This window comes from Peromyscus maniculatus, chromosome 6 (assembly GCF_049852395.1).
Source record: "Peromyscus maniculatus bairdii isolate BWxNUB_F1_BW_parent chromosome 6, HU_Pman_BW_mat_3.1, whole genome shotgun sequence".
Classification (NCBI taxonomy): Eukaryota; Metazoa; Chordata; class Mammalia; order Rodentia; family Cricetidae; genus Peromyscus; species Peromyscus maniculatus.
Window position 1 is genome coordinate 69,056,101 of NC_134857.1, and position 18,476 is coordinate 69,074,576.

At 52.4% G+C, this 18,476-nt stretch overlaps 1 protein-coding gene across 14 annotated transcripts in view; it reads left to right on the forward strand.

The window, feature by feature from the left end:
- Arhgef2 (Rho/Rac guanine nucleotide exchange factor 2) overlaps positions 1 to 14,949 on the forward strand; it is a 54,278-nt gene extending 39,329 nt beyond the window's left edge. For all 14 annotated transcript variants that reach the window (XM_015995243.3, XM_015995244.3, XM_042279316.2 and 11 more), the window contains 18 exons: positions 341 to 470; positions 688 to 797; positions 944 to 1,090; positions 1,826 to 2,076; positions 2,736 to 2,861; positions 3,352 to 3,469; positions 3,623 to 3,871; positions 5,814 to 5,890; positions 6,727 to 6,896; positions 7,966 to 8,033; positions 10,159 to 10,359; positions 10,713 to 10,829; positions 10,942 to 11,009; positions 11,155 to 11,190; positions 11,408 to 11,458; positions 11,642 to 12,085; positions 12,904 to 13,087; positions 13,854 to 14,949. In XM_015995243.3, coding sequence (XP_015850729.2) covers positions 341 to 470; positions 688 to 797; positions 944 to 1,090; positions 1,826 to 2,076; positions 2,736 to 2,861; positions 3,352 to 3,469; positions 3,623 to 3,871; positions 5,814 to 5,890; positions 6,727 to 6,896; positions 7,966 to 8,033; positions 10,159 to 10,359; positions 10,713 to 10,829; positions 10,942 to 11,009; positions 11,155 to 11,190; positions 11,408 to 11,458; positions 11,642 to 12,085; positions 12,904 to 13,087; positions 13,854 to 13,927 — 2,621 coding nt within the window. In that variant the 3' untranslated portion in view covers positions 13,928 to 14,949. The remainder of the gene's footprint in view (positions 1 to 340; positions 471 to 687; positions 798 to 943; positions 1,091 to 1,825; positions 2,077 to 2,735; positions 2,862 to 3,351; positions 3,470 to 3,622; positions 3,872 to 5,813; positions 5,891 to 6,726; positions 6,897 to 7,965; positions 8,034 to 10,158; positions 10,360 to 10,712; positions 10,830 to 10,941; positions 11,010 to 11,154; positions 11,191 to 11,407; positions 11,459 to 11,641; positions 12,086 to 12,903; positions 13,088 to 13,853) is intronic.
- Positions 14,950 to 18,476: the final 3,527 nt, after the last annotated feature.

Consider the following 18,476-nt stretch of genomic DNA (forward strand, 5'->3'; position numbering starts at 1 on the left):
GGACAAGGGACAAGGATGGCTGGTTACTTGAGCCTCGCAACATCCTGTTTTGATGGTCATTTATCATTTGTGGCAACTGTCGATTGTCAGTTCAGAAAAAGCATGGTGCCCGAGTTCCCTCTCAGCAGCTTGGGTCACTCCAGACAGATCTTACCTTTCTGGCCTTCCGTTTGCTCATAGGCTCATAGGTGGCATTCTCTGGATTGGTTGGGCCAGCTTTCTCTGACTCTAAGGAGCGGAGGATAGGCTAGACAGTTCACCTTAGCTCCACTTGAGGAGCCTGGGAGACCAAAGGGCTGAGGAACTCAATGTTTTCCCTGCGTGGCCTGCTTCCTTACAGCAACCACCCGAGAGCGGCCAACCTCTGCCATCTACCCTTCGGACAGCTTCCGGCAGTCCCTCCTCGGTTCTCGGCGTGGCCGCTCCTCCCTGTCTTTGGCTAAGAGTGTTTCCACCACCAACATTGCTGGGTGAGCTTCTGTTTGGGGAAGAGGGGGCCCAGCAGGCGAGAGCACAAAGCCCACAAGAGCACCAGTCCTCTCCCTGAATTCAGAACCGGAGACAGATATGTGAACGATAAGTTCAAACACAGAGTAGCTATCCTGAGGGGCCCAACCTCGGGTCCCGACCTGGGAAGGGACCTCCTGCCCGAGTGGGGGTGATGCAGATGGCCTCCGCTTCCTTCAGACATTTCAATGATGAGTCTCCCCTGGGGCTGCGTCGGATCCTCTCCCAGTCTACAGACTCCCTCAACATGCGGAACCGAACCCTGTCCGTGGAATCCCTTATCGACGAAGGTGAGCGGACCCAGCGTGGAGGAAAGGAGTGTTGGCGTGGCTGGTGGGAGGAGCCTGGGAAGAGGAGGGAGGGAAGATCCGGGGAAGGGCACCGGGTCCTGGAGCCGGGAGCTGCGCTCTGAGGTGCCTCCTGCCCCGATCCCCAGGTGCTGAAGTGATCTACAATGAACTGATGAGCGACTTTGAGATGGATGAGAAGGACTTTGCGGCAGATTCGTGGAGCCTTGCCGTGGACAGCAGCTTCCTGCAGCAGCATAAAAAGGAGGTGATGAAGCAGCAGGATGTCATCTACGGTACGCAGGGGCGCTCGGCTGCACCTCCCCTCCGCCACCCACCTGCCAGGACGCCCTCTTCCTGTCCTTGGCCTCCATGTCCCTGGCTGGCACCAGGTTGTCCCTGTGCACCTACTGCTTCCTGCTGATGGGCTTTTTTTTAAATCTTCTTTTTCTTTTTCTTTTCAAAGATTTATTTATTTATTATGTACGCAGAAGAGGGCGCCAGATCTCATTACAGGTGGTTGTGAGCCACCATGTGGTTGCTGGGAATTGAACTCAGGACCTCTGGAAGAGCAGTCGGTGCTCTTAACCTCTAAGCCATCTCTCCAGCCCTGATCTTATTTTTCTTAGAGAAAAGTCTCACTATGTAGGCCAATCTGGTCTCAAACTCTCAGTCCTCCTGCCTCAGCTTCCTGAGTTCTGGGGTTCCTGAGTTCTGGGGTTCCTGAGTTCTGGGGTTACAGGCATGCACCACTACACCCAGCTCCCAAGGCCCCATCCATATCTCTTCCTCAGTCCGTCTTCACTCTTCCTCTTCCTCGCCCAGCACTGTGCTGGGAACTGGGAACCTACACACCTAACACACGGGATCCTTGCCTTCTGGAAATGACGAGGCACAGAGATAAAAAACAAACTCAGATGGTCTAAGACAAGAGCGACGCAAGCGTTAACTTGGGGGAGACCCACCTTGGGCGTCTTGAATTGTGTCCGAGGGAGGGTACAGGGCCACGTAACCCTTTGTCTCTCTCACAGAGCTGATCCAGACAGAGCTGCACCACGTGAGAACACTGAAGATCATGACCCGCCTCTTTCGCACTGGGATGCTGGAGGAGTTGCAGCTGGAGCCAGGGGTAGTCCAGGGCCTGTTCCCTTGCGTGGACGAGCTCAGTGACATTCATACACGCTTCCTCAGCCAGCTGCTGGAACGCCGGCGCCAGGCCCTGTGTCCGGGCAGCACCCGGAACTTTGTCATCCAGCGTTTGGGTGACTTGCTCATCAGCCAGGTAGGAAAAGGCAGGACTCCTGAACGATGTTTGTAGATGGAGTTAGGACAGAAGTGAGCATTTCTTGTTTTGAGACAGGGTCTTGGGGTTGGGGATTGAGCTCAGTGGTAGAGCGCTTGCCTAGCAAGTGCAAGGCCCTGGATTCAGTCCTCAGCTTCAGCTCCAGTTTAAAGAGAGAGAGAGAGAGACAGGGTCTTATGTAGCTCTGGCTGTCTGGGAACTCATTATGTTGACCAGGCTAGCCTCCAGCTCACAAACTTGCCTCTACTTTCCACGTGCTGGGATTAAAGATGCACACTGACATACATGGCTCTTTACTTAAGAAAAATTATATGTGAGTGTGTGAGCGTGCATGCATACGTGTGTGTGTGTGTGTGTGTGTGTGTGTGTGTGTGTGTGTGTGTGTGTATACACGCACCTATACAGGAATGTATATGAGCATGTGGAGGTCAGAGGACAATTCTGGGAGTTGGTTCTTTCCTGCCATGTTGTTGGCCAAAGAGTGAGCAATTCTTACGTCCAGCCAAGCTCTGGTGGCAGGAAGGGAAGCTGGGGAGAACGGGCGAGGAGGAAGCTGTCTAGCAGGCCAGGGGTGTGCTGAGGGGTGAGGTGCAGCTCCTCGGGAAGTGCTGACCTGGTCTCGCTGTCCTGACTTCTAGTTCTCAGGTTCCAATGCGGAGCAGATGCGCAAGACCTACTCCGAGTTCTGCAGCCGCCACACCAAGGCCTTAAAGCTCTATAAGGAGCTGTACGCTCGAGACAAACGCTTCCAGCAGTTCATCCGGGTAAGCAAGCGTCTGCAAGCCCAGGCTCAGCCTTCTCACGGCCCAGACCTCTCCCATCCCCAGGGTAGCATATGCAGAGCCTCTGTGCAGGCATAGAGGGCAGGCACTCAGACCCTCCTGTGGACCCTTGTGTGCTCTTAGATCTCTTTGGGTTTTTGAGACAGGGACTCATTATAGCCCTGGCTGTCACGGAACACACTATGTACACCACACTGGCCTCGAACTCATAGAAATCCACCTGCTTCTGCCTTCTATGCACCATACCCAGCTCACTTTTGGATCTTGTCAATAGCCACCCCTCGCTGGGCAAGACAGTATTGGACTGGTTGTCATGTCCTATTGATTTGGTCATCACCACAGACCTGTGACATTCTCTTCCCCCTTTCCCGGAAGCTGTCTACCCAGGCCAACATGGGGCAGATGCCGGGGTGGAGGGTGGGGGGATGGGCAGCTGCAGAGCTTAGGCTCCCAATCTCTCTGTCTCTTACAGAAAGTGACCCGCTCAGCGGTGTTGAAGCGCCATGGGGTTCAGGAGTGCATTCTGCTGGTGACTCAGCGGATCACCAAATATCCAGTGCTCATCAACCGGATCCTCCAGCATTCTCACGGTGAGGAAGAGCGTGGAAGGCAGGGCCTGCCTGGGGACATCCAGGGGAAGCAGCGGTGGGGCTGGGTGGGGGGCTCTGAGCAGTCTCAGGTGGAACTGGGTTGGGGTGGCACCAGTTACACCTTTTCTCCTGCGGGACCTCCGGTGACGCCAGGGATTGAGGAGGAGCACCAAGACCTGACCGCAGCTCTAGGCCTGGTGAAGGAGCTGCTGTCCAATGTGGACCAGGATGTGCACGAGCTGGAGAAAGGGGCCCGCCTGCAGGAGATCTACAACCGAATGGACCCTCGGGCCCAGACCCCTGTGCCTGGCAAGGGCCCTTTCGGCCGAGAGGAGCTTCTGCGGCGGAAACTCATCCACGATGGCTGCCTGCTCTGGAAGACAGCCACAGGTCGCTTCAAAGGTCAGTGGCCCTGTTGGCAGACCTAGTAAGTCATAGTTAGGTCATCTGAATGGAATTTGCAGCCACCATTTGGAACTATTTTTACAGCCTTTCACCAAGGGTGAGATTCAGGAGGGAAAGAAAGAGGTAGCTGCATTTGACAGCATGGGCCAGCGGGGACTTCTTTATTGGAATGCATTCATTGCTGTGGTCTGAAACACCTGTCCTACTCAAAGGGGCGTAGAGACACGGATCAGAAGGATTCCTCCAGCCAGAGTGTGAGCAGGGAGGTTGGAAGAGAGAGAGCAGACTACAGGACTGTGTTGGGGGGGGGGTCAGGGCGCTCTTCCACAGGCTCACTTATTAGAACTTATCTACGCTGGTGAAGTCCTTGTACTCAAACAAGGACAAGAAAGTAGCGGCTCCAAACTTTGGTTTTAGAGGTGAAGGATGGGGTACCCAAAGCCAGAGCCCATATGGAATTCCACCTGGGCTGTGAAATTCCTGCTCCTAGGCCTGGGTACTGTCGGCCTTTACCAGGCTTTTTCCTCCATCCATTTCTCTCCTTCCCATCCCTCCCACGCAGCAGCTAAGAATATAAAGCATTGAGGGTTAAAAATAGCAAGGCTGGAGAGCTCTATTTCTGAGCGATTAGCAGAAGCCTTCCCCTTCTGTGTCCACAGTTTAGTAAAATCCCCACAGGCGACGGGCGACGACCGTGTGTTCTTGACTACGGCATTCAGGGCTTTACAGACTCGGTCTTTGGTTCCTCCCTTCCTCTGAGTGCAGGACCCATAGGATCTGAGAACCCGGAAGTGGGGCAGAAGAAAACGAAGCAGGGCTTGCTGGGGTTAGAGATGAGATTAGTCAAAGGGGATGGGCGATGATGGCCTTTCAGTCCCGCTTTACTGGAGGGGACCTAACTGTGTCCCATGCCCTGTGCAGAAAGTAAGAAGCAGGACTGTGTCAGCTCATTAGAATACCTAAAAAAGGGGGGCCTAGGGAGATGGCTCAGCGGTGAAGAGCACTGACTGCTCTTCCAGAGGACCTGGCTTCAGTTTCCTGCACCCACACAGCAGCCGACAACTATTTGTACATCGAGTTCCAGGGGATCCAACATCTTCACACAGACATACACACAGGCAAAAACGCCAACGTACATAAAATAAAAATAAATAAATTTTGCCAGGCGGTGGTGGTGCATGCTTTTAGCAATTGGGAGGCAGAGGCAGGTGGATCTCTGTGAGTTTGAGGCCAGCCTGGTCTACAAAGTGAGTTCCAGGACAACTGGAAATACAGGGAAACCCTGTTTCAAAAAGCCAGTAAACAAGCAAACAAACATAAATAAATAAATAAATAGAGTAATAACTAAAAAGGTTCTGCATTAGTCAGATGCTGGACACGGGGATTAAAAGATTAAAAACCTTCTTGTTCCGGGAATCCTACAACTGTGCACACTTTTAATCCCAGCACTGTGGAGGCAGAGGCCAGCCTGGTCTACAAAGTGAGTTCCAGGACAGCCAGGACTACCCTGTCTTGAAAACACGCGCACACACACACACACACACACACACACACACACACACACACACACAAAAGAGAGAGAGGGAGGGAGAGAGAGAGAGAGAGAGAGAGAGAGAGAGAGAGAGAGAGAGGTCATAGGTCACGAAAGATGAAGGAAACCTCTGGAGGGAAGAGAAATCAGGAGGATGCTGGGAAACACCACCTGATAGGTGGGCCTGGTCCTCAGGGCAGAGGATGCTGGGAAACACCACCTGATAGGTGGGCCTGGTCCTCAGGGCAGAGGATGCTGGGAAACACCACCTGATAGGTGGGCCTGGTCCTCAGGGCAGAGGATGCTGGGAAACACCACCTGATAGGTGGGCCTGGTCCTCAGGGAGGAGGCAAACAGCTGCTTTGAGTCTTTGGTGCTGACCATTTCCCAACTTTGTATCTTGACCAGATGTGCTGATGCTGCTGATGACAGATGTGCTGGTGTTTCTCCAGGAAAAGGACCAGAAGTACATCTTTCCTGCCCTGGTGAGCCTTCCTTCTGTTCTCTCACCCATTGCTCTTCTTACCAGGCCCGGGAAAGACTTACGGAGTCAAATGCCTGTTAGAACTGTTAATTCTGTATAATAAAAAGCAAGAGGAGCTCCCAGGTACCTAGGCGTGCTTATCCTGTGGGGAAAGCCCGTCATTAGCATCATTTTGTAGATGATGAAGATAAAATTTAGAAGCCAGGTACAGTGGTACATGCCCATAATAGCAGCACTTGGGAGTTTGAGACAGGGTGATCAAGAGTTCAAGGTCATCCTCAGCCACATGGTGAGTTCAAGTCTAGCTTAAACTGTATGAGGCCGCCCTTAATCCATAAATAAATAAGCACACTCTACCATGGAATGGTAGAGCACACCTTTAATCCCAGCGCTTGGTAGGCAGAGGCAGCTAGATTTCTAAGTTCAAGCCTAGCCTAGTCTACGTAGCAATTTCCGAGCCAAGGGTCACATAGTGAGACCCTGTCTTAAAAAAACAAAACAACAAAAAAGGCAAAGCAGGTGGAAGCCTATAATCCCAGTACTGGGGAAGCAGAGGCATGAAGAGTGCAACTTTGAGGGTATCCTGGGCTACAAAGTTCAATACCAGTTTAGGTTACATACTGAGCCCCAGGAGGGAGGGAGGGAGAGAGGGAGGGAGGAAGGGAGAACAGGAGAGGAGAGAATCAAGGGTCTCACATGCACTAAATCTTGGCTGGTACTGATGCCTGGGCTCTTGTCCATACACCATCATCTTCAATCCTTTTGGTATTCTAGGACTGAAAACCAAGATCTTAAGGGTTAGGATTCCTAGTCTTAATTCTCCCTTTTCCCTGATAGGACAAGCCTTCGGTGGTATCCTTACAGAACCTGATCGTAAGAGACATTGCCAACCAGGCGAAAGGGATGTTTTTGATTAGTGCTGCCCCGCCCGAGATGTATGAGGTGCACACAGCGTCCCGAGATGACCGTAGTACCTGGATCCGTGTCATTCAGCAGAGCGTGCGCGTGTGAGTGTGTGCCTGCTGCCTGTGTGTACCTATGGCCTCAGGTCCTAGGCAGAATACTCCCTGGGAACAGAGGCCATGGCGAGAGGCTGGGGCAGAGGCTGGAGAAAGACAAGATGAACCAAGATAGAAAGATATGTGAAGTTACAGTTTATGCTCGGACAACCCTGCTACCCCTCATAGTATTCTGAACCGACAAGCGGTTATGTAGCACTCTTATGTGGTGGCGTACCTCCCAGCCAGTGATGATGTCAGCTGCACTGACATCCCTGGCAATAGGAAGAAGGCTCTTAATTGGGTTGTTACATTTCATCTTTATTTTCTACACATGAAAGAATAGGATAATTGAAGCATTGATACTAATGCGTTGAGTACGGTTTATCCATAAACTCCACACAGTAGATTCCAGAAGTAAATCTGTTGTGCTAAAGCAGAAATCCTGAGGGCAGCCACTGGAGCGTCCAATTGGGAAAAAATATAACCTCAGGCAGAAAATGTTGAAAAGAGCCTGGTGTGTCATGAACGCCTAAACCCCAGTTCCTGGGAAGTGGAGGCAGAAAGGCTCAGAGTTAAAGACCAGCCTTGGTGCCTAAGAAGTCCAGGACCAGCTTGGGCGGACTTAACAAAACTGCCACAGAGTTAGTGATGTAGCTGAACTGATAGAGTTATCACCTAGCATTCAGGAAGCCTGGGGTTCTGTCCCCAGCACCACATAAATCAGGTGTGGGGACCTGTAGAGCCCTAGAAGCTGGAAACACTACTAACAACAAAGAAGTTGTCTAAATGAGTTCCTAAAGACTACAGAATGAACTTTTTTTTTTTTAAGTTAGAGATTGAATGTGGGACCTTGTGTGTGCTAGGCCCAGAGCAGCATCCTCAGCGCAGGCTTATTATGACCTTTGCGAGCCATAGACAGTGACAGGCTGGGGAAACGGGTTTAAAGAGTGAATAAAGCCACCGTGTGAGAGGAAGCGTCTCTCTCGAAGGGGGTCCTGCAGAATGTGTGCAGAGGAGGGGAGGCTGCTTCCCGGGGTCTCCCACACACTCAGCCTGTCCCTCTGTCCTTCTGCAGATGCCCCTCTAGGGAGGACTTCCCTCTGATCGAGACGGAGGATGAGGCCTACCTCCGGAGGATTAAGAGTAAGTTCCCTCCAGGGAGGGCATTGATTTATGGCATGTCCATTCAAAATACTATGCAACTCTGGAAAAGATGACAGAGAGGCTGACCAGGTGGCCCAGAGGCTAACAGCACTGACATCTTGTTGCAGAGGACCCAGGTTCGGTTCTCAGTACCCACTTAGTGACTTACAATTGTCTATAACTCCTGTTCCGAGGACCTAATGACTTCTGGCCACCTCGGTCACGTGCATGGTGCACATATGTACATGCAGGCAAAACTCTTATACACATAAAATAAAAATAAATAAATCTTAGTTAAAAAAAATGAAAACTTCATGTGGGCTGATAGACATCTAAGGTTTAAAACAATATGAAGTCTATGCTACGTTTTGTAAAATTAGTGCAATAGATATATAAAATATAAAATCTTGCCGGACGGTGGTGGCGCACGCTTTAATCCCAGCAGAGTGAGGAAGAGCCAGGTAGATCTCTGTGAGTTCGAGGGTATCCTGGTCTATAGAGTGAGATCCAGGACAGGCACCAAAACTACACAGAGAAACCCTGTCTCAAAAAACCAAAATAAATAAAATAAAATCTAATATTGATCTGTCCCAAGGGCATCTGGTGCCCTCTTCTGGCCTCTGAGGGCACTGCATGCACATAGACATACATGAAGGCAAAACACCCATGTGCATAAAAATAAAGGTTAATGCCAGGCTTGGTGGCGCACACTTTTAATCCCAGCCAGCACTTGGGTGACAGAGTCAGGTGGATCTCTGAGTCTGAGGCTAGACTGGTCTAAAAATTGAGTTCCAGGACAATCAGGGCTGTTACACACAGAGAAACCCTTCCTCAGAAACAAACAAAAACACCCCAACAAGAACAACAACAAGGTAGTGGTGGTGCACGCCTTTAATCCCAGCACTTGGGAGGCAGAGCCAGGTGGATCTTTGTGAGTTCGAGGCCAGCCTGGTCTACAGAGCGAGATCCAGGAAAGGCACCAAAACTACACGACGAAACCCTGTCTGGAAAAGTAAACAAACAAACAAACAAAAAAAGAAAGGTTAAACAATTTTTTTTTTAAATGAGAGCAGACGTGGTGGTGCACACTTGATATCCCAGCATTTGGAAGGTTGTCTTAGCTACGTTTCTATTGCTGTGATTAAACAGCATGACCAGTGCAATCCAAAGGAAGGATTTCTTTGGGGATTACAGTCCCAGAGAGCCGGGGTTCATGATGGTGGGAACAGCAGGTGCCAGACCAGACAGCTGCACCAGCTGAGAGTTTGAGTCTTTTGAAACTCCAGAGCCTGCCCCCAGTGACAGGCTTCCTCCAGCAAGGCCCCACCTCCTAACCCTTCCCAAATAGCCACCAACTGGGGACTGAGTAATCAGATTCCCAAGCCTTGTGGGGAACAACTCATTCAAACCACCACAGAGGTCATCCTCAACAACTATATATGGAGTCTGAGGCCAGCCTTAGCTACATGAGGTCTTGTTTGAAAAACAAAGGCCCGAAGTTAGTCATGTGGCTTTGTCTAACTGGGAGTCACTCTGGATCGCACACTTGTTCGGGGAGCGGGGAGCAGGTGGCCTAATGAGACTTCTCCATGTGCTCTAAAGGAACATGGAGAGAATGAGATGGGCAGCCAGACCCCTGATCCACAGATTTTGTTGTTTTATTTTAGCGCCCCCCCCCCCCCCCCAAACAGGGTTTCTCTGTGTAGTCCTGGCTGTCCTGGAACTCCCTCTGTAGCCCAGGCTGGCCTCAAACTCACAGAGATCCTCCTGCCTCTGCCTCCTGAGTGCTGGGATTAAAGGCATGCACCATGACTGCTGTGCTATTCACAATTTGTTTTTCAAAACTATTCACAGATTTTTTTTTTTTCCCCCAGAAACTATTCACAGATTTTTATAAACAAAGTAACGATGATTTACACCACACACACAAAGGTTTTTTGGGAGCAGGGAGTCGAGGGGATGCTCCAAGCTCAACAAAATTAAGTCCTGCCCCTCTGCCCATGCTGCCCCTCCCCCTCAGGCTGCCCCTCCCCCCAGGCTGCCCCTCCCCCCTAGGCTGCCCCTCCCCCCTGGGCTCTTGGGGTCCTGGGCCTTTCCTTCCACACTTACCTGTTCCCATCCACAGTGGAGCTTCAGCAGAAGGACCGGGCGCTGGTGGAACTGCTCCAGGAGAAGGTTGGGCTGTTTGCTGAGATGACCCACTTCCAGGCAGAAGAAGATGGTGTTAGTGGGATGCCCCTGCCTGCCCTGCCCAGGGGCCTTTTCCGTTCTGAGTCCCTCGAGTCCCCGCGAGGCGAGCGGCTGTTGCGAGATGCCATTCGTGAAGGTGAGGGCTCTCTCTCCTCCCGAAGAGGCGAGGCTCTTCCCTCAGCAGCACAGGATGAGGCCCTAGACCAGGCCCGTGTCAAACCCACCACCCAGAAAGGCCCCCGAGGGTTTGTCCTGGTCCAGTTCCTGGGAAGAGCAGGGAAGAGATCCGACCTGCTGCTGTTGGCTGCCTCTCCGTCTGGCAGGCTCTGCCGGCCCCTTGGGCATCTTGGATGTCCCTTGGATGCCATGTGACTGGCTGAAACCCGGCTCCCCAACTGTGGACTCCCTACATACTTGGTGGTCAGTGTGCGTCGGGAGACCCGCACTCGGCTTTGTCTCCTGACCCCACCTCCTCCTCTCTCCTTTCAGTGGAAAGTCTGAAGGACTTGCTGGTGGGGCCTGGTGCTGACCTGCTTTTGACACCCCGAGAAACAGCTTTACCTTTGGAATCTGATGGTGGTAACACCAGTCCTGGGGTCACTGCCAGTGAGTACAGGGACATGAAAGCAAGGTGGGCGTGACTAGAGAGGGGAGGGGGTTACAGGCCGCTGAGGAAGTAAGGGTACTCTCCTCCTCCTCTTCCTCTCTTCTGCAACAGATGGAGAGGCCAGAACCTTCAATGGCTCCATTGAGCTCTGTAGAGCAGACTCAGATTCCAGCCAAAAGGTGGGTTCTTGCCGGAACCCGGGAACCCGGGAGTGGCCGGGGGAAGGGCACAGCTGGCCTGTGGATCTTCAATAGAAAGCGGCCGGGGACGGCCCCCCAGGTCTGTCTGTGCCTGCTGACTCCCCATCCTTGTCCATTTCTGCAGGATCGGAATGGAAATCAGTTGAGGTCCCCCCAGGAGGTGAGATGGGAATTCTGTGGTAGAGGAGATAAAGGGAAGATGCTCTCTATCTGAGAAATCATAGCCCCGTTGAGGTGACTTAGGGGGGCACCTGTCCCTGTGTCTCTATGTGTGTCTCTGGACGTTATTGTCCCCGCATCCTCTTGGTGACTGCTGGGTTCTTATCTCATCCTAAGCTTGGGCACTAATGCATCCATATCCTTTGCTCTGTCCGCAGGAGGCCTTGCAGCGACTGGTCAATCTCTATGGACTCCTACATGGCCTTCAGGTCAGTGAGAGGGCTGGAATGGGGAAGAAGGGGAGGGCTCCGCCAGAGGTGCCCATGCAGGTGACAGGCCTCCTAACCGGCCTCCGTACTCCCCCAAGCCACGCTCGCTGGGGGCCCAGGATCGAGAGAGGGGTAGGTGGGAAATAGCTTCTGAAACCCCCTTTGGCCTCATCCCATCCTCAGGCTGCTGTGGCCCAGCAGGACACTTTGATGGAAGCCCGATTCCCCGAGGGTCCTGAACGGTGGGAGAAGCTCTCCCGAGCCAACTCTCGGGATGGTGACGCCGGTCGGGCTGTGGCTGCCCCCGTGGCTCCCGAGAAGCAGGCCACAGAGCTGGCACTGCTCCAGCGGCAACACACTCTGCTCCAGGAAGAGCTGCGGCGCTGCCGGCGCCTGGGGGAGGAGCGGGCCACGGAAGCCGGCAGCCTGGAGGCCCGGCTCCGGGAGAGCGAGCAGGCCCGGGCCCTCCTGGAGCGGGAGGCCGAAGAGGCCCGCCGACAGCTGGCCGCCTTGGGCCAAAATGAGCCGCTTCCGGCCGAGGCCCCCTGGGCGCGCAGGCCTCTGGACCCTCGGCGCCGCAGCCTGCCAGCAGGCGACGCTCTCTATTTGAGCTTCAATCCCCCTCAGGTGAGGCTGCCCAGAGCAGTGGAGTGTCTCCCGTGAACATAGGAGCCTGCAGAACCTGAGAGGATTAGTTCTTAGTTGTTGGGGACTTCACCCCAAGTGACAGCAGACAGCAGATGGGAATGACTACTAGCCGGGCTGTGGGAATGTCTCAGTTGGTAAAATGCTTGCCATACATGGGAACCTTTGTTCAAAGCCTGATGGTGCAAGCTCTCAATGCCAGTGAAGGGGAGGCAGAGCCAAGTTCATCCTCTCAGCTCTCTGGCTAACCAGCCTAGTATCTTTGAGGATTTCCAAGCCAATAGTAGACCTGTCTCCTAAAACAAGGTGCATTACTCTTAAGGCCTGACCCCTGAGGTAGACCTCTGGCTTCCTCCGTATACAGGAGTGCCCACACATTCAGACAAAAACATACCAGTTAAACTGCAAAGACATTTAAGGCAAATTCAGGGGCAAAGGCTTATGCAAATCTCCAGCACTTCCAACAAACAAATATGCTCTGTTCTCCAGAGATTTCTGCTGGTAGTCGACGTGGGGCACTGTGGGCATTGTTATACCTGGAGTGCTTGCATGGGAAGGCTGAGGCTGGAGAACCAGCTGGGCCCCGCAGATATGGATAGAGATGGGTGTTGGAGGCCAACAATACGGTTATCCCACTGAGAGGAGAGCCAGTTGGTGGTGGAGCTACTGATGGGGGGGGGGTCATTGGTTTCCCTCAAGAGATGCGGTGTGCTGGGGGCCCTGGGCTCGCTGCCCCAGCCCACCAGTGCCTGCAGTCTTCACACAGCTCACCCCTGGACTTGTGCTTCTGGTTTCCACAGCCCAGTCGAGGCCACGACCGCCTGGACTTGCCTGTGACTGTTCGCTCCCTGCACCGACCCTTCGAAGACCGAGAGAGACAGGAGCTTGGCAGCCCCGAGGAGCGACTGCAGGACAGCAGTGACCCTGACACTGGCAGTGAGGAGGAGGGCAGTAGCCGCTTGTCTCCACCCCACAGTCCACGAGGTGAGACCCTAGCGGGGTTCTGGGGTCTGGGTCCGAGCCCCCGGGACTGTGGCTTCTGAATGTACTCTTACGTGACTCCTCAAGTTCAGTGCTTCTGGGACATCCTGGGAAGACTTCCTGCTCTGTGTGATGACAAGCAGGTGGTAGAACTCTTTTTTTGTTGTTGTTGTTGGTTTGTTTTTTTGTTTTTCGAGGCAGGGTTTCTCGGTGTAGCCTTGGCTGTCCTGGAATTTCCTCTGTAGACCAGGCTGGCCTCGAATTCAGAGATGCACCTGCTTCTGCCTCCTGAGTACAGGCATGCACCATCACCACACAGGGTAGTTGAACTCTTAAGAAGCAGTTTTTCCAGCCGGGCACGCCTTTAATCCCAGCACTCGGGAGGCAGAGGCAGGCCTGGTCTACAAAGCGAGTTCCAGGACAGGACACCAGGGCTGTCACACAGAGAAACCCTGTCTCGAAAAACCAAACAAGAAGCAGTTTTTCCAACTGGTTGGTAACTCTCAACCTTACAAATAGAAATCCATTTTACAGTAAGTCGGTTTAGAGACTGCCACATCCCAATGGTAGGGAAACATGAAACAATCAAATAGCTCTTAGGGTTCCATGCTGGAATGGTGACTTTGCTGGCGAGGGGTCGACCCACCAAGGTGCTCAGAGGCCCCGCCCCCCGCCCATGTCTGCGTGGGGGGCCTTTTTGTGAGCATGAGCTACTCCTTAGGGGAGGTCCTGCTCACTCATCACCTCCACCCTGTCTGTCACCCTCCAGACTTCACCCGAATGCAGGACATCCCGGAGGAGACAGAAAGCCGAGACGGGGAGGCTACGGCTTCAGACAGCTAAGGGGACCCCACCCCCTTCCTGGTGCCCCACTGAAGAAGAGTAAAAGGGGCAAACCTTGGGAACTCCATCTGCCAATAATGAGGGAATCTTGAAAGAACTGCTGACTGTCCTTGCCAGCTCCTGGGATCCTTGGATACCTGGGGCCACGTGGGACTGGGGATTTAGAGGCCACAGCACCCCTGGTGGCATCCAAGAGCTACACCACAGATGCCAGTTTTTCATGCCTTCTTCCCTCTACTTAGGAAAAATTATTTATTTATTGTTTATTGGTTGTGGGGGGAGGGTGAGATTTTAAGGACCAGGGACATGGGAACCAAGCCATAGGGACCAGAGGGCCCTTCCTCCAGCACCACTGGGGTGTGCTGAGGCTCAGCCTGACACCCACTCCAGCGACACCCATCTGTGGCCACAGAACCTACTGCCCCTTTAAGGAGGGCTGTGCGCAGGATCGTGTCCCTTGCCCCACTCCCCTTAGCCTCCTCCTGCTGTTCTTCCTTCTCTTCATCCTCCATGGAAACCGGCTCCTTGGAGTTGATGGAGTGGAGGCCAGGGTGGCCATGATGTACTGGGGTAGGGGAGGAAAAACCCACAGGGACCAGAATGTTTTGTTTTTGTTTTCCTTTCTTTTTTTGTACCAAAGCCAACTGCACGTGTTTTATATTTTTAAAAGAAGATTGTAGGCACTTCTAGCTCCATGTCTTTGAACTTGAGGAGTTGGGGAGACGGTGACTTCTTTCACCTACATTCAGGGGGCTCCTATTCGGAATTCTTCCTCAGCCATTTGAAAGACGCTCCGAGGTGGGTTGGGGAACCTCTACGAACCCTCACCTCATCTCCCACCGTGGCAACTACGGTTGAAACGTAAGCAAGAATGGGGGGAGGGGTTGAATGCAACCCTAATACCCACCAGCAACAGCCATTTGTCTGCCAATTTGTTTAAAAAAAAAAAAAAAAAAGACAGAGACAGAGCAACAAAGAAAGCAAAGGCCCGAGCGGGGGGAACATTAAAGACCTGAAATGCATGAGGTGCTGTCTCAGTGGCCCATTCTGAGCATTGCGGTGCCTGCAGCCAGGCAGTGACCACGGGTTTCTGTGAAGGGGCTGCCACTACCTCACTGAAGAGGGCACGGAAAAAAAAAAAAAAAAAAACAACTGCCCAAACCCTTGTTAAAAGTCTCAGAATTACGAGGATGGAAATGAATAGCACTCAGGCTCCAGGGGCTGTTAGTGACTCCAATATTAGAAAGGTCGTTTGCATCTCATTTGTATGCTGTGTTTGGAGAACACATCTGGTTCTTGCCACCCCTCTGGTTCCTGCCCCCTCCTCCCCACGGTTCATTCCCACAGTGTCAGAGCCCAGGGCCGAGTTCTCGGAGGAGCAGCCTATGCACGCTGCCCAGTGGGAAGGCAGTAACTGGTTTCAGTTCTTGGTTTTCGCTCATCCCACTTCCTGTTTCTAGGCCCCACACTCTGGCCATGGGGCAGAGTCAGTGCATGCACACCCCCACGGCCTGTGAGGTAGGGTGAGGAGCAGGGTCTCGGGACCCCGATGAGAAAGGAGAATTGAAATTACATGGGCAGCAGGCTCTGAGGGGCTACCAGCACCCTCCCGCTGTCAGCCTCTGGCCCTCACGAGGCCCTTTCCATCCAATCACGGGATTCTTGGGCCGTAGGAATGGTTTTATATGTTTATTTATTTACTTTATTATTATTTTTGAGACAGGGTCTTGCAGTGAAGCCCAGGCTGGCCTTGGACTCACATCATCCCCCTTGCCTCAGCCTCCCAAATGTTGGAATTACAGGCGTGAGCCAGTATGCCCAGCCTCTGGTGTTTTTCTTTTACGCAATGGGTGCAAAAAGTTGCCAGGCCAAGAAGCCAGCCCTCAGCTCCCTCTGCTCTGTCCCTCGGCCTTACCAGCAGCCGCATACAGTTTCAAGCATCCTGATGGCTCAGAGGCTGTGTTCCGGGCAGCACTAAGCAGGCAAAGGTCAAGGAGAAGAGACTGTGGTAGAGTCAGGGAAAAGGAATACCGTTTCCCAACATTCTCCAGGGGGCCCAGGGGAAAAACCTAGAACCTGGAGACTGAGTCCCAGAGTGCGAGTTCTGAGAAGCTGGGTTGCTTCTGCTGCCTTAATACCGTAGTTCCATCTCATCATCAGCCCAGAGCCAGCCCCACCCCTCCATCATCGTCGGTCCCTAGGTCTTCCCCCTCCCTAACCCTGTTCTCTGACCCTGAAGTCTTAACTGCTGTCTCCTCTGCTGCCATTTCCAACCTCTGTGACAATGTGTCCTGGCAGCCAGGGGTCACCTCCTTGCCTAAACCAAACCCTTAGCGGAGGCTCCACGCCTGGGTCCTCAGCTCTCCATCACCACACCCTTCTTTCCTCCATCCTGCTCCATCAAACGTAGGGCTACGGGCAGTTACTTGAGTTGGTTTTGTCAATATTTACCCCCCGGGGATCTGTAAAGCAGATGCCCCCAGAGAAGGCAATATCCGGCGCCAGCCAGGCCATTAGAGGCGCTGCTGGGACAGGCGGAAGAATGCTTAGGTAGGGGAGGATTTCCCACCTTCCTGAACGGCTAGGAATAGACCTGGCACTTTGGGGCCAGTTTAAACATTATCAAAAAGAGGAAATTAAACATCAAGAGGCTAATTAAACCTCGTTCCCATCCTTTAATATGTTGTGAGTTGGGCGACTCTTCAAAGCTTCTGGGTAACCGGGTGGAACAGGCAGCGGCGCCTGGAGGTATTGTGGCTTCCCCTCCACAGGGTGCTGCCATTCTGGGGTTTGGAGTGGCTGGCCATATCCTGGTTACAAAGCATCCCCAGAGCCTGGTCCTGAAGGGAGCAGACGGAGTAGGACCTCCATCCATCTGCTGCTTCCCCTTCATTCCGGAAGCAGCCCCCAGCAAGATCCTTCCTGATGGACAACTTAGGTCATTACGGTTTTCAGTGAAGATGGAACCAAAGGGGACCCTCTGCTCAGAGGACACTTGGAAAGGGGGCTTTGAAGGACTAACCCTTTAATTAGTGTCTGTCTCTTCGAAGAGCTTGATGTTGGCTTCATCCTTGGCTGCTCTTCACCTGGGTTTTTGAGTAGGTCACTGAAGCTAGAGCTTGCTGATTTGGCTAGAGTGGCCAGTGAGTCTCAGGGATTCTCCCGGCTTCCTCCTCCCCAGGACCACTGTATCCGGTGTGTTTTTACATTGGCTGCTAGATCCTGAACTGAAGTCAGGGACTCAGCACATTTGCTCCAAACGCTTTCCCCACCATAGCTCTCTCCCTGTATTTGCTTCGGTTATTGTTTCTAATTTTAGGAAGTGTTTGTGTGTGTGTGTGTGTGTCTGTGTGTGTCTGTGTGTGTCTGTGTGTGTCTGTGTGTGTGTGTGTGTGTGTTGATGTGCATGTCAGAGCACATGTACGTAAGTTAAGAGAACAACTTCGCATACTTAGGCCTCTCGGTCCACCTTTATGCGGATTTGGCAGTCCAACCCAGGCTGCCAGGCTTGTGTGCCAAGTATTTTCCCTGCTGTGCCATCTTGCTTCTCCTTTAAAAATTATTTTATTCTGTATGTGTGTCGATGGTGTGCATGTGTGGGTATGCATGACCAGATCTTTTTTTATGTGAGACTTTCATTATACTCCACACACCAGGACATGTAAAATAATAGACCAGACCTGGACGGCTCCCCTATCCCTGTCTCTCAGCGGTCCTTATTTCCTCCTTTCCATTTTACAGGGAAGATGCCACTAATAGTCACAATAATATGCAAATAATAGTGAATCCTCACCAGCCTTTCACCTTTGAGACCGTCTCTTGCCCGAGCTGGTCCTGGACTCTTCATGTAGTTTAGGAAGATCTTGAATTTAAGGGATTAATGTAACTGAGACACATTCCCAGTCTCTAGAAAACTAATAGAAAGCTGGGCATGGCAGCACCCATCTATAATTGCAATATTTGGGAGGGAAAGACAAGAGAATCAGGAGTTCAAGGCCAGCGTTGGCTACATATTGAGTTGGAGTCCAATCTGAGCCACTGCACACACACACATGCACACACACACATAGGGCTGAATTGAATAGATGGCTCAATACAGTACTTGCCATACAGTGATGAGGACCTGAGTATGGTCCCTGGCACTCACATAAAAAACAGGTACAGCAGCACCTGAATCTCACTTGGTCAGCCAGTCAGGCCAATAGCTCAGCTTCAAGGTCAGTAAGAGACCCTTTCTCAAAAGTAAAATGGGGCTGGAGAGCTAGCTTGGCAGTCAAGAGTGCTTGCTGATCTTCTACAGGACCTGAATGTGGTTCCCAGCACCCCATGCTATGGCACACGCCTTTAGTCTCAACACTCAGGAGACAGTGGATCTCTGAATTCAGGGTCAGCCTGGTCTACAGAGTGATTTCTAGCACAGCCATGGCCACACAGAGAAACCTTGTCTCTAAAGAAAAGCATGTGGAGGGTTTAGAAAATTGCTTGAACAGGGGCTGGAGAGAGCTCAGTGGTTAAGAGCACTGGCTGCTCTTCCAGAGGACCTGGGTTC